The 13,921-nt window shown below is 42.3% G+C and overlaps 1 protein-coding gene across 4 annotated transcripts in view; it reads left to right on the top strand.

Annotated features, from left to right (window-relative positions):
• Window positions 1-12,756, top strand: part of stag3 (STAG3 cohesin complex component) — a 42,800-nt gene extending 30,044 nt beyond the window's left edge. The window contains exons 17-33 of one of the 4 annotated variants that reach the window (XR_004204345.1): window positions 500-592; window positions 861-1,061; window positions 1,147-1,214; window positions 1,311-1,398; window positions 1,483-1,584; window positions 2,074-2,166; window positions 2,465-2,633; window positions 2,771-2,910; window positions 6,083-6,184; window positions 6,290-6,426; window positions 7,776-7,898; window positions 8,066-8,241; window positions 8,740-8,944; window positions 9,601-9,762; window positions 11,606-11,711; window positions 12,153-12,258; window positions 12,366-12,756. Coding sequence is in view for 3 of the 4 variants with exons in the window: in XM_031798626.1 (XP_031654486.1) it covers window positions 500-592; window positions 861-1,061; window positions 1,147-1,214; window positions 1,311-1,398; window positions 1,483-1,584; window positions 2,074-2,166; window positions 2,465-2,633; window positions 2,771-2,910; window positions 6,083-6,184; window positions 6,290-6,426; window positions 7,776-7,898; window positions 8,066-8,241; window positions 8,740-8,944; window positions 9,601-9,762; window positions 11,606-11,707; window positions 12,153-12,258; window positions 12,366-12,413 (2,115 nt within the window). In the remaining variant the exon portion in view is untranslated. The remainder of the gene's footprint in view (window positions 1-499; window positions 593-860; window positions 1,062-1,146; window positions 1,215-1,310; window positions 1,399-1,482; window positions 1,585-2,073; window positions 2,167-2,464; window positions 2,634-2,770; window positions 2,911-6,082; window positions 6,185-6,289; window positions 6,427-7,775; window positions 7,899-8,065; window positions 8,242-8,739; window positions 8,945-9,600; window positions 9,763-11,605; window positions 11,712-12,152; window positions 12,259-12,365) is intronic. The other 3 variants (XM_031798628.1, XM_031798626.1, XM_031798629.1) reach the window with 3 other exon arrangements.
• The last annotated feature ends 1,165 nt before the right edge of the window (window positions 12,757-13,921 follow it).

Here is a 13,921-nt window from a genome sequence, read left to right as displayed (position 1 = left end):
GGCTGTCATGTGCCTTTTACTGAGGAGTGGCTTCTGTCTGGTCACTTTACCATAAAGGCCTGATTGGTGGAGTGCTGCAGAAATGGTTGTCCTTCTGGAAGGTTCTCCCATTCCCACAGAGGATCTCTGGAGCTCCGTCAGAGTGACCATCGGGTTCTTGGTCATCTCCCTGACCAAGACCCTTCTCCCACGATTGCTCAGTTTGGCCGGGCGGCCAGCTCTAGGAAGAGTCTTGGTGGTTCCAAACTTCTTCAATTTAAGAATGATGGAGGCCACTGTGTAACATAACAAAATGTGGAAAAAGTCAAGGGGTCTAAATACTTTCTGAAGGCCCTGTATAGTTCATATATTATGTTTTAGGACTGGTTTAACGGTTAGTTATTTTTTCATTGATAGGGTTTGTATGGATGTGTAACTTGATCACCATGGCTATTTGATGTTACGAACATATTTCTGATTCTAAGCTTTTTTCAAATTGTTTTGTAATTTTGTCACACAGTACTCGGCGGACGTGGAGAAAGTGACTTGCCTTCTGAAGGCTCCGCTTCATTTTGACCTGGAGACCTACAGCAGCACTGGTAGACTGGAGAAGGTGAGAGAGAAAGAGAGATACAGGAGAGAGAGAGAGAGTACGAGAGATAATTTTTTACTCGGACACTACTCCTACATTCTCCCACTCAATACCTCCCTCGACCCAACAGACCCACCAGTTGAGAATCGCTGGCAGAGAGAGCACCCTTTACACAGCAGCTCCCCCTGTAGGCTAAAATACAACATGACACAAGGGTTGTCAACTCAAGTCACATGACTTGGACTCAAGTGCACCTTTTCTCTTTATTCCCCCCTATCTCCCCCTTCAGTATCTGGATCTGCTGCTGGCCCAGGTGTGTGGCATCGTGGAGAAGCACACGGAGTCGGGTGTTTTGGAGGCATGTGCTCGTGTGGCGTGTGCCCTCAGCCAGGACAAGTACACCTTCTCCGGCCGTGCCGACCTGGTCGTCAGCCAGCTACTGGACAGTCTGACCGACCGCTTCAGCTCCCACCTCAACGAGCTGCTGCAGGTACACACACACACACACACACACACACACACTCTCTTGAAGCATGTTGATGATGTTCTATCCCTCCCTCTATCTCTGTGCTCAGGGCACTGCTGATGAAGATGAGGTGTACAGTGCTGCTACTGCCTTGATGAGAATTGCAGCCTTCACCAGGTGTGTGTGTGTGTGTGTGTGTGTGTGTGTGTGTGTGTGTGTGTGTGTGTGTGTGCCATATTGGTGTTAGACTGAAACTGAGGTGTGTGTTTTCAGTGCCAAGGACCTGACTTCATGGAAGCTGTTTGAACCCTGCTTTCAGCTGCTGAAGAGTGGAGTGGAGTCCAGAGACATCGACAAAGAGGTCTGTGTACACACACACTGACTGACACACATCTATTGAACGTTGCAGGAAGAAATGTCATGTAAAATAACCAACCTCCATCAGTGTTGTCCCATGTCGTTTCAGCTGATGGTTCCTGCTCTGAAGTGTGCAGCGTTCCACGTGCTCTGGGAGAAAGTCAGGGTGGCCAACTCTACACCAACCAAGGTGCTCAAAGCATGGCACTGCCTGCCTGTCTTGTTAAGATGGCCCTACTTCCCTACCTTATGTACCCACTGAGGTGCCCCCCTTAGAGCATGGCACTGCTAACCTGTCATATTTACCAGCTCACCAGCTGTGTGGACAGCAGGCAATTAACACAGCAATCTGTTGGAGTGCACCACAGCGACACTCGCAGGCTCAGTCTCACACACATACAAACAGTTATGACTAGGCATTCACATGTGTTGTTTACCCAAGCTTGAGCCCTGGCATAAACACAGACAAATAATTTTCTTAGTACTGCTTAGTCACTGTCTGTCACCGTTGTTCTCAATCTGTTGCTCTGTCCCTCTCTCACTTTCCCTCTCTCTCCCTCACCCTCCCTTTCTCACCCTCCCTCTCTCTCTCCCTCACACACACACACACACATCATGTACACACATATCTGCAAATTCATATGTACCCATGCACCATTCTTTCACACACCCCTCCAAGGCAGAGGTAAAGCGTCTGAAGAAGGAGGTGTGTTCGTTCTGCATCGTCTGTCAGAGCTGCCTGTCTGTGGGCCAGCCAGAGATCAGGGACCAGGTTAGTGTGTGTGTGTGTGGGGGGGGGGGGGGGGGGGGGGGGGGGGGGTATTGATATGTGTGTGTGTTCAACATGGTTGAGGTCAATTCAAGAAGTAAACTCACATTTCTAATTCAATAACTCAAAAGGGTCATCTATTTTCAAATGACTTCTGAGTAAACTGAACAGGAGAAGCGATTTATGGCATGTTTTTAACACATTTTTAAAAATTATTATTTGACTTGACTGACATCAAATGGAATTAAGAACAAACCCTGGTGCTGGAGTGTGTGTTGATGTGTTGCGTCTCTCTCGGTAGGCATTTGAGCTGCTGTGTGACATGCTGCTGTTGTTTGGGGTGAGCTCAGTGAGGTCTCAGCCCACCTTGCAGCCCCTGGCCCACCCCCCCTCCGACTCCCTCCGCTTCGACATGGCTGCCTTCCTCCTTGACTATGTCTTCACTGAGCCTGACGACGACCAACTGTCCGGTAGGGCAACCATCATAACTACACTACCTACACCAAAATGGCACCCTACTCCCTATTTAGTATACTACTTCTGACCTGGGCCATCTCTCTCTCTCTTCTCACCCCCTGCTATCTCTCTCCCTCACTTCTTTCTCCAGGTGAGGCAGAGGGAGTTGAGGAGGTGAAGATGGCTACTCTCCAGCGGCGGCGCAACCAGCTGGCCGGCTACTGTAAACTGGTTATCTACGGTATCCTGGATCTCAGCACTGCCACTGATGTCTTCAAATACTACAGCAAGGTAGAGGAGACAGATGGGAGGGGAGAGAGAGAGTGAGAGAGGGCGGAGAGATATATATATATATATGAGTGGGAGAACAGGGAAAGAAGGATAGGAGAGGAATGAGAGAGGGGTAGAAATGGGGAGGGAGTGAGAGAAAAGATGGAAGGATTAGTGAGAGAAGGGCATGAGGGGGGAATGTGCAGTGAGTGGGAGGAGTGTGAGAAAAGGTTGAGGAGGAGGGATGAGAAGGTTGAGGAAGAGGGGTGCGAAGGTGGAGGGAGATGGGTGAGAAGGTGGAGGAGGGTGTCATGACTTGGTCCTTTCTGGGTATAGATCGTAGCTTCCCCCTCCCTCTCACTCTCCTACACTCAGGTTCTGTTATCTCAGGTCGTCAATTCCTGGCAGAGACTTTCTCCCTGGCCATGCAGTAAGGAGAGAGAGAGACAGAGAGAACAAATAATTTCACGTGGCGAAAACTCCAAAATGGGAATATGAAACAATGTTCACTTGTGGGAATGGTCCGTGCACACTTAAGGGACGGGTATGACGAATGTGTTTCATTTGGTGACCTCAGAGACGACAGGAAACACACATAACTATAACTCTGAATGTGTACATTTCTTAATTGTCTGGTTACCATCTAATTCTTGTATAAAATGAATGAGTAAAGATGACACTTTGTGAAATGATGTGATGTTAAACCTTTAATGTGAGAGAATTGTATTCCCTTTAAAGTTTAACTAAGTCATTGGCCCGCCCCCGTGAGCACAGACACAATCAGGCGTCATAGAAGTGCCTTTTCTACGGTTACAAATAAAGCCCCCTCCTGAGGAAATCCTCTTCAGACCACACGTACCTCGGTATAAACTGAGATGGTACAGGTTTGAGTACCAAGACTAAGCAAACCAACAGCGTGACCTGTGATTGCGAATAGTTATTGAATTCCTAACCACACCACGTGGAGCATTGACTACACAGCTGGAAATGGTTCAACTCTGAGACTATCGATCCCTACAGAAGAAGAGCAAATTTTAGATATGAATTACTAGTCTGCAGCTAGAAATTATGTCAACCTGGGATGCGAATACCGGCAACCACTGAAACATCTATTCTATTCTACATTTCTGAATGGCACTCTGAAGTATCCATCCTAACCATGTAAGACTTGGATCTTCAAGGAAACGGAGAGAGAGAGAAAGAGACACGGATGAACTGACTCCAACAGAAAATATCACGACACATATATATATATATATTGATTGCAATTGTTCCCGAATGAGTGAGCGTTCATGTGCAAAGGATTAGCATTTCAATTGTTATAATTATCAACTGGTTGTAAATTCTATTGTGTGATTACTATGACGGTAAGAGAAGAGCAACGGTTGCTAAGAGGTTTGCTGGCTGTCTCCAGCAAAACCATTTGAAGTTTTAAGTGTTTATTTCTTGATCTGTTTTTTTTCCTTTCCGCTCTTTCTCAGTCCACACACACTTCCTATTGTCCACCAAGCTGTCATATCGGCTTAGCCCACTAGGGAATCTTCCCTATCATTTGTTAGTAACATATCTACTGTTTGTTTGTTTATGAATTTCTGTGATTATTTAGTTAGTAAATAAATGATTAAGCCAATTGGTGTATGGATGATTAATAGTAAAGTCTGGGTTCATGCAGATAATCAATAATTTACGACGTTTGGAATGAGACTGACGTGAGGTAAAGAATAGTTCATTCATTGAAGAATAATTGATGTAGTCTGAAGATTTTCCATGGTGCCCCGACTTCCTCGTTAATTGCATTTACATGATTAGTTTAATCACGTAATAATAATTACAGAAAATTGATTTGATAAAAATAAGTCTTCACTTTTAATCATGCCAAAGACATTACATGGGGTTAGAAAAGGATGACAGGATATCTGAAGAGGAGTGAGTCAGGGAAAAGAGTGGGTGAGAGACTAACTGCTGAAAGTGGTAGCTGTATTAGAGAAATAGTAACGGCGTCTTTTTGTAGGCACTGCTGGCGGCTCACTGAAGTTGGCTATGCTCAACCGAACGAGTGTGCTTGCATACTTCCTTTAAAAGACCTTTGCTTGAAAAACGAGAAAAAAGCGTAAATAGTACTTTGTCCATTTTGAGACACTGTAGCCGGTATACACTTACTCAAAATATTCTGAATTAATCCAAGATAACTCAAGAAATCCGTCATAAATGTTTACGTTTTTTGCCGAGGAGATCTTAGTCTCACAATTTTACATCTAAGATTTGGTGCAGTATTTCTAAATGAAAAAATGTGCATGAAACTGAGTCATCTCTCGTTGAATGATATCAAAGACTTTATTGAAGAATCCCTACTGTTGACCAATCACTGACGATGGCTTGCCTTAAGAAAAAATTATATGTGCCCGATTCAAACGAAAAAACCCTTACCGAAGTCCAAAAAGAACAAAAACGTCACAAAATGTCATCATAACATATGCAGGAACTCTTTCAAACTGATTCGGTTGGGAAGCATACAGACGCCTTAACTCTGCCATAGTTCGTTGGACAAAAGCCTTTCAGGAAAAGAAATGTAGTTTTGTTAAGGTTTTTGGATAAATGCCGAAAATAGATCAGTGGTAAACACATGCTTAGGAGATATTGTATGTTTTGTTCTATGATATCAGCTTCATCAGCTAATGTCACTTTTAGTGAATTTAAGAATTTGTTATTAAAAAGCACAAAGGCTTCATAATTCGTAAATGTTATGTTAACTGACTGAAATTATCTCATAGAACAATGCGTTTAAGATCTCTTGAGCCTGTGTTAACCTCAGACCTTATTATCAGCATTTATCCCAAAACCCTATTTTTTTTCTCTATTCATTTTCCCCATAGGGATGGTTGAACCAACCAGAGGAAACTAATTTCCGTGTTTTAGGACTATTAGCTGTAGAAATGCAGAGATGGACAGGTAGAACCAAAAAGATATGGAGAGGTAGAACCGGAGAGGTAGAACCAGAGAGAAGGAGAGGTAGAACCAGTGAGATAGAGAGAGAATTAATCATTGTAATTTTAGAGTTAGAACCATAGAAATTCATTAATAATAATTATAATAGTAGATTTGCTGCATTTCTACAGCATAGAAATACATTGAATCATTGTAATTCTAGTGGTAGAACCATAGAGAGGGTGACAGTCTTGTCTACTTCCCCTAGTTCTACAAAGACTATGGTGACATCATCAAGGAGACTCTGAGCAAAACCAAGATGATCAGTCCAGTGCAGAGTGCCAAGACTGTCTGCCTGAGTCTGCAGCAGGTGTGTGCATAAATTAAATAATGTTTATTACAGATGTACTATATATTACTAATTGTGTGTGTGTGTGTGTGTGTGTGTGTGTGTGTGTGTGTGTGTGTGTGTCAGTTGTTCTCAGCACTGGCTCCAGAGTGCGTTGGTGGAGGCCAGGAGTTTGGGGAGATCAGAGAGCTAGCTAAAAGGCTGGCCATGAGCTTCGGCATAGACCTGCACCGCATCCGCAAACCATTGGTGTCCCTGCACATGTCAGTCACATATACACACTAAATGTCAATATACACTACCGTTCAAAAGTTTGGGGTCACTTAGAAATGTCCTTGTTTTTGAAAGAAAAGCTCATTTTTGGTCCATTAAATAACATCAAATTGATCAGAAATACAGTGTAGACATGGTTAATGTTGTAAATGACTATTGTAGCTGGAAACAACAGATTTTTTAAATGGAATATCTACATAGGTGTACAGAGGCCCATTATCAGCAACCATCACTCCTGTGTTCCAATAACACGTTGTGTTCGCTAATTTTTAAAAGCCTAATTGATGGTTAGAACCCTTTTGCAATTATGTTAGGACAGCTGAAAACTGTTGTCCTGATTTAAAGAAGCAATACAACTGGCCTTTAGACTAGTTCAAACGCCTCAAGTCCTCAACTGGCAGTTTCATTAAATAGTACCTGCAAAACACCAGTCTCAACGTCAACAGTGAAGATGCGACTCCAGGATACTGACCTTCTAGTTCTGTTCTTTTGCCTATCTTAATCTATAATGTTTATTGGGCAGTCTGAGATATGTCTTTTTCTTTGCAACTCTGCCTAGAAGGCCAGCATCCCGGAGTCGCCTCTTCACTGTTGACCGTGAGACTGGTGTTTTGCGGGTACTATTTAATGAAGCTGCCAGTTGAGGACTTGTGAGGTGTCTGTTTCTCAAACTAGACACTCAAATGTACTTGTGCTCTTGCTCAGTTGTGCACCGGGGCCTCCCAGTCCTCTTTCTATTCTGGTTAGGGCCAGTTTGCGCTGTTCTGTGAAGGGAGTAGTACACAGTGTTGTACGAGATCGTCAGTTTCTTGGCAATTTCTTGCATGGAATAGCCTTAATTTCTCAGAACAAGAATCGACTGACCAGTTTTAGAAGACAGTTATTTGTTTCTGGCCATTTTGAAGCTGTAATCGAACCCACAAATGCTGATGCTCCAGATACTCAACTAGTCTAAAGAAGGCCAGGTGTATAGCCTCTTTAAGCAGGACAACAGTTTTCAGCTGTGCTAACATAATTGCAAAAGGGTTTTCTAATGAACAATTAGCCTTTTAAAAATATAAACTTGGATTAGCTAACACAACGTCTTATTGGAACACAGGAGTGATGGTTGCTGATAATGGGCCTCTGTACACCTATGTAGATATTCCATAAAAAATCTTCCATTTCCAGCTACAATAGTCATTTACAACATTAACAATGAATTTTTTTGTGCAGACAGTAATTTACAATTTACAAAAACATACGCACACTTGACAAAAAATCTGTTTAAGCTCGAACTTTTTGATAAATAAAGTTATTTCTAGCTGGTATGTGGAACAAAGTGTTCTCTGTTGGTCAGGGATGGTATCCGGTTTGCGTTACGGGAGGCAGCAGAGGTGGAGCAACCCCCCCCCAACCTGCCCTTCCTTGAGATACTCAGCGAGTTCAGTTTCAAACTCCTACGTCAGGACCGAGCCCAGCTGTGAGTCACACACACAGCAACTAGACACATAAGGATATGCATGTCCTTTTTTTCACATTTCACACTTGCACACAAGAAACACAAATAGAGCTGTCTGTTTGTTTCAGATCTACATGAAGTGCCTAAAGGATAGTCCTGACCTGAGTCTGTTTCTCCCTCCCTCCCAGGTCTGCTTTCCTGAGTGCTGAGTGTGGCTCTGCTGCCCCCTCTTGGCCATCTCTGAGGATGTACCAGCGCTCTCTGCAGTCTGGCTCCTCCAAGCCCCGAGAGGATGGGGAGAGGAGCGCAACGCTGTCCCCCCACAGCACCCCTGCAGCCAAACGCAGGAGGACTACCCCTCAGGGTCAGCAGCACACATACACACATATTACTAACAAAGAGATAAAGGTATAGAGAGGTGATTATTATTATGGATCCCCATTCGTTCCTGCCAAGGCAGCAGCAACACGTCCTGGGGTCCAGCAAAATTAAGGCATTTTATAAAATGTTAGTGACCATACATTCACAGATTTCACAACATACTGTGCCCTCCGGGCCTTACTCCACCACTACCACATATCTACAGTACAGTATTGCCCTGGTGAACCATAATTCCTGATTTTTGTGACCCACCTTTCTACAACCCATGGCCTAATGTAATTTATCAAATGTGTTAAGAGGGGAGTAATGGCTTGGAACATTTGAGAAGGTGAATGGTTTTCTTTAAAAAGAGAAGGGTTGGATAGGTGGAGTTTTGCGAGAAGAACAGAGACCTTTGAGTTTTGACCCACAAAAATCTATAAAACTCATGAGTTGTACTGTATATGTAATTCTATGGTTTGACCCCTGACCTCTCCTCCAGGGTCAGTGTCCAGCGCTAGCAGAGGGCCATGGCTGGACAGCAGCAGTATCCATAGCAACGTGGCCACCCCAGGTCTCACTTCCACCGTGCAGAGACAGCCGTCCAAGCACCTGCCCGTCACACATAATACACAGGCCTCCACCCCAGGCTCCGACAAGGGCAGCATCATCTCTGAACCCGAGTCTGATGACGACTTTTCAGAGGGGTAACTTTCTCACCTTTTAACCTAATAGAGAGAACTAAATGTTTTACTTAGCTACACTCACCTACTTATTTATTTGCTTGTAGAGCTAAATGTTTTATATGAGGCGACAATACAGAATGTCACCTTTTATTTGAGGGTATTTTCTGATATATCTTTTTTACTGTTTAGAAATGAATGCTCTATGTATCTAGTCCCCCCATTTGAAGGTGTCATAAGTATTTGGACAATTTAATGTATAGTTTATTAAATTTAGTCAAACGTTTAGTATTTGGTCCCATGTTCATAACATGCAATGATTAAATCAAGCTTGCGACTCCAACTTTGTTGGCAGGATTTGCTGTTTTGGTTGCGTTTCAGATTATTTTGTGCCCAATAGAAATGAATGGTAAATAACCTATTGTGTCATATTGGAGTCACTTTTATTGTAAATAAGAATATAATATGTTTCTGAACACTTCTACATTAATGTGGATGCTACCATGATTACGGATAATCCTGAATGAATTGTGATTAATGATGAGTGACAAATTTACAGACGTACAAATATCATAACCCCAAGACATGCTAACCTCTCACCATTACAATAACAGGGGAGGTTAGCATTTTGGGGGGCGTATGATATATATGCCTATAACTTTCTCACTCATCATCCACAGCGGCATCCACAACAACCTGGCCACCCCAGGCCTCACCTCCACCGTGCAGAGACAGCCGTCCAAGCACCTGCCAGTCACACATAATACACAGGCCTCCACCCCAGGCTCCGACAAGGGCAGCATCATCTCCGAACCTGAGTCTGTTGACGACTTTTCAGAGGGGTAACTTTCTCACCTTTTAACCTAAATGAGAAAACGAAATGTTTTACTTAGCTATATATGCACCTACATACACTACCGTTCAAAAGTTTGGGGTCACTTAGAAATGTCCTTGTTTTTTTAAAGAAAAGCTAATTTTTTGTCCATTAAAATAACATAAAATTGATCCGATATACAGTGTAGACATTGTTAATGTTGTAAATGACTATTGTACCTGGAAATGGCAGATTTGTTATGGAATATCTACATAGGTGTACAGAGGCCCATTATCAGCAACCATCACTCCTGTGTTCCAATGGCACATTGTGTTAGCTAATCCAAGTACATTTAAAAAATAAAATAAAAGGCTAATTGATCATTAGAAAACCATTTTGCAATTGTTAGGACAGCTGAAAACTGTTGTTCTTATTAAAGAAACATTGAGTATCTGGAACATCAGCATTTGTGGGTTTGATTACAGGCTCAAAATGGCCAGAAACAAAGAACTTTCTTCTGAAACTTGTTAATCTATTCTTGTTCTGAGAAATTAAGGCTATTCCATGCGAGAAATTGCCAAGAAACTGAAGATCTCGTACAATGCTGTGCACTACTCCCTTCACAGAACAGCGCAAACTGTCTCTAACCAGAATAGAAAGGAGTGGGAGGCCCCGGTGCAAGTACATTAGAGTGTCTAGTTTGAGAAACAGACTCCTCACAAGTCCTCAACTGGCAGCTTCATTAAATAGTACCCGCAAAACACCAGTCTCAACGTCAACAGTGAAGAGGTGTCTCTGGGGTGCTGGCCTTCTAGGCAGAGTTGCAAAGAAAAAGCCATATCTCAGACTGGCCATTAAAGAAAAGATTAAGAAAAGAACAGACACTGGACAGGGGCACTCTGTTACACTGTATTTCTGATCAATTTGATGTTATTTTAATGGACAAAAAATGTGCTTTTCTTTCAAAAACAAGGACATTTCTATGACCCCAAACATTTGAATGGTAGTTTATATTCATTTACCTACTTTGTCCATGTCTCTCTATTCTGGCAATTCCTGTCCCCTTTCTCTGTCTGAAAACATTTACATTTGAGTCATTTAGAAAGACGCTCTTATCCAGAGTGACTTACAATAAGTGCATTCAACGAAAGTAGCTAAACAATCACATATCACAATCACTGAGTAAAACCTTCTCCAAAAATAGCAGCAATCTGCTAAATTAGTGCTAGTAATAAAAGACCATTTTAAATGCAGGGAAACTCCACAAACCTTACCTTAGTTCCTACTGGTGTTTGCAGATGGGAAGAGACTGGATAGGTGTAGGCAATATGAAGGAAGCTCCCCATAAACCACTGGAAGGAAAGGTGGAGCCATCATATGCCTTACACCTATCCAATATCTTCCTATTTGCAAACACCAGTAGTATGTAACAGTATATAAAATCACTTTTTTAATTACTAGTTAATTATTTGCAGGGGGGGGGGGCAGATTTGTCCTGTTACACACAAATATGTCATGGAAATGTGTTGCATACCCCAACTCCCCCTGAAACAACCAGTAGGGAGTGGGGTCACCACTGTTCAGCGCCCCTGGAGCAATTAGGCTTAAGTGCCTTGCTCAAGGCCACAGAGACAGATTTTTCACCTTGTAGGCTCCAGTATTCGAAAAAGCGACCTCTCTGTTACTGGCCTAACGCTATAATCTCGAGGCCACCTGTCTCCCCTTTGAGTTAATTGGTGTAATGAAAAGTGCATTAAAAATTTAATTTATTATTAAACCTGTCCAGTTTGTTCAGATCTACAATCACTGAAGAGGGAAGGGGCTAGGGGTTGTTCCTTTTTGAATATGTTTTGACTTTGTATCTTGTCCAGTTCACTGCAGCGCAAGGTGGAACCCAGGCGAAGGAGCAAGCTGCCTATTGCACAAGCCAGCCCCTCCTCTGGGCACTGTGACCTCGAATCACATCTCACCATGTGTGTATGTCTGTGTGTTTTTGCATGAGTGTGTGGGTTTAGGGAGAAAGAAAACATTATTTTATCTGATCATGTAATGTTCATACGATCTTGTTTCCAATTTCACATGACAAAGTTATATTAAAATAAAAAGAGAATTGATGTGGCTGCACTTTTTTTTTTTTTTTTAAATGTTATCTTTATTTAACTAGGCAAGTCAGTTAAGAACAAATTCTTATTTTCAATGACGGCCTAGGAACAGTGGGTTAACTGCCTGTTCAGGGGCAGAACGACAAATTTGTACCTTGTCAGCTCGGGGGTTTGAACTTGCAATCTTCCGGTTACTAGTCCAACGCTCTTAACCATTAGGCTACCCTGCCGCCACATGGGTAGCATGGGGGGGGGTTTCTGTTAGATTTGAAAGAGTTTGTGGTTTGAAATACTCATATACAATATGTGTTATTAGGCTGAGTCTGATTGAGGAAGATGAGGATGATGAAGTGGAGGAAGAAGAGCCTGAGATTGAGGACTTCGAGAGTGACGATTCTGACCACGACACCGACTTTACACTGGTAAAACACAAGCCCACTCAGATCTGACTTGTTGGTGCACTGACCCTATAATGTCTACCATGGTTGCTGTTCCTTTGTTCCCTCACCTCTTCTCCTTTTCTCTCCAGCCGTCCACCCGTCGCTCCACCAGTTACTTAGAGGAGTTGTTTCAGTGAGGGAAAGGACCCCAACACAGTAACAAGAAGAACAACACTTATAGGAGAAGATAGTCTTACGTTGGTATCCCTCAGACAGGCATTTCAGGGTTAAGCAGTACAGTACATAACGTTGTTACACTTGTAAGCTCTTATTATAATTTTTTTGTTGAATGAATAAAATACAAGTGCTTTACATTATGAATGTTTCAAAGATGCAATGTGAAAAATATCTTCATGGCTCATATAGGAATTGTTAGACACATGGTGTTTTTTTGTTTTTCTTGTTTATGACTTTGTGGTTGTTTCCAACTGTTAAATGAGCACTGATTTAATATGTATCAATAAAGAACCAATTTCTGAGGATATTGTTCTGTGGTTTATTTAAACAGATGAAAGGTGAGCTTTTAATGCAAGATGTGGATATTGTATGTTAGTACATGTTTGTATACTTCAGTTCCATCATACCCATCGCAAGACCCACTGATTGATGCTTATTTATAAAACCCTCGTATCTCTCACTCCACCCTATCCCAAAGCACGACTGGAACAAGCTGCAAAAAACACTCGAACTGGACCGTTTTATCTCCATCTCTTCATTCAAACTCCGTCATGGACACTCTTACTGACAGGTGTGGCTGCTTCATGTCATGTTTTGTTGTCTCTATCTTCTTGCCCTTTGGGCTGTTGTCTGTGCCCAATAATGTTTGTACCATGTTGTGCTGCTGTCATGTTGTGTTGCTACCATGCTGTGTTTGTTCTTAATTTGTTCTTAACTGACTTGCCAAGTTAAATAAAAAATCAAATGATCCAGTTATTGATTAACCGTATATGGCTAGTTAGAATTATTGAAATACTGAAGAACTGCAATAATGTTAATAATTTTAACTTTCACTGATCTGAGTTTCCAAGACTTCTTCAAAGATGCTTATTGACTTCAGCTATTTACTTTCCTGTCATTAAATGTTCAAATGTGTCATGAAATGAAGGACAATATGTTGGTGGTGACATTGACATTTTTTATTAAATTAATTTATACTGAATAAAAATGTAAATGCAACATGTAAAGTTTTGGTTCCATGTTTCTTGAGCTGAAATAAAAGATCACAGAAATGTTCCATATGCACCAAAAGCTGATTTATACATCCTTGTTAGTGAGCATTTCTCCTTTGTCAAGATAGTCCATCCACCTGACAGGTGTGACATGTCAAGAAGCTGATTACACAGCATGATCATTACACAGGTGCACCTTGTGGTGGGGGCAATAAAATGCCATTCTAAAATGTGCAGTTTTGTCACAACACAATGCCACAGATGTCTCAAGTTTTTGCAGAAATGTCCAACAGAGCTAAGGACAGATAATTTAATGTTAATTTCTCTACCATAAGCCGCCTCCAACTTCGTTTTAATGAATTTGGCAGTGCATCCAACATGCCTCACAACCGCAGACCACTGTAACAAAGCCACCCCTGGACCTTCACATCCGGCTTCTTCATCTGTTGGGTTGTCAGAGGAGGGAGAGGGTGTGT

The sequence above is a fragment of the Oncorhynchus kisutch genome, linkage group LG19 (genome assembly GCF_002021735.2).
Source record: "Oncorhynchus kisutch isolate 150728-3 linkage group LG19, Okis_V2, whole genome shotgun sequence".
Classification (NCBI taxonomy): Eukaryota; Metazoa; Chordata; class Actinopteri; order Salmoniformes; family Salmonidae; genus Oncorhynchus; species Oncorhynchus kisutch.
Note: the sequence above shows the minus strand (reverse complement) of the source record. Positions and strands in the feature narration are given on the sequence as shown.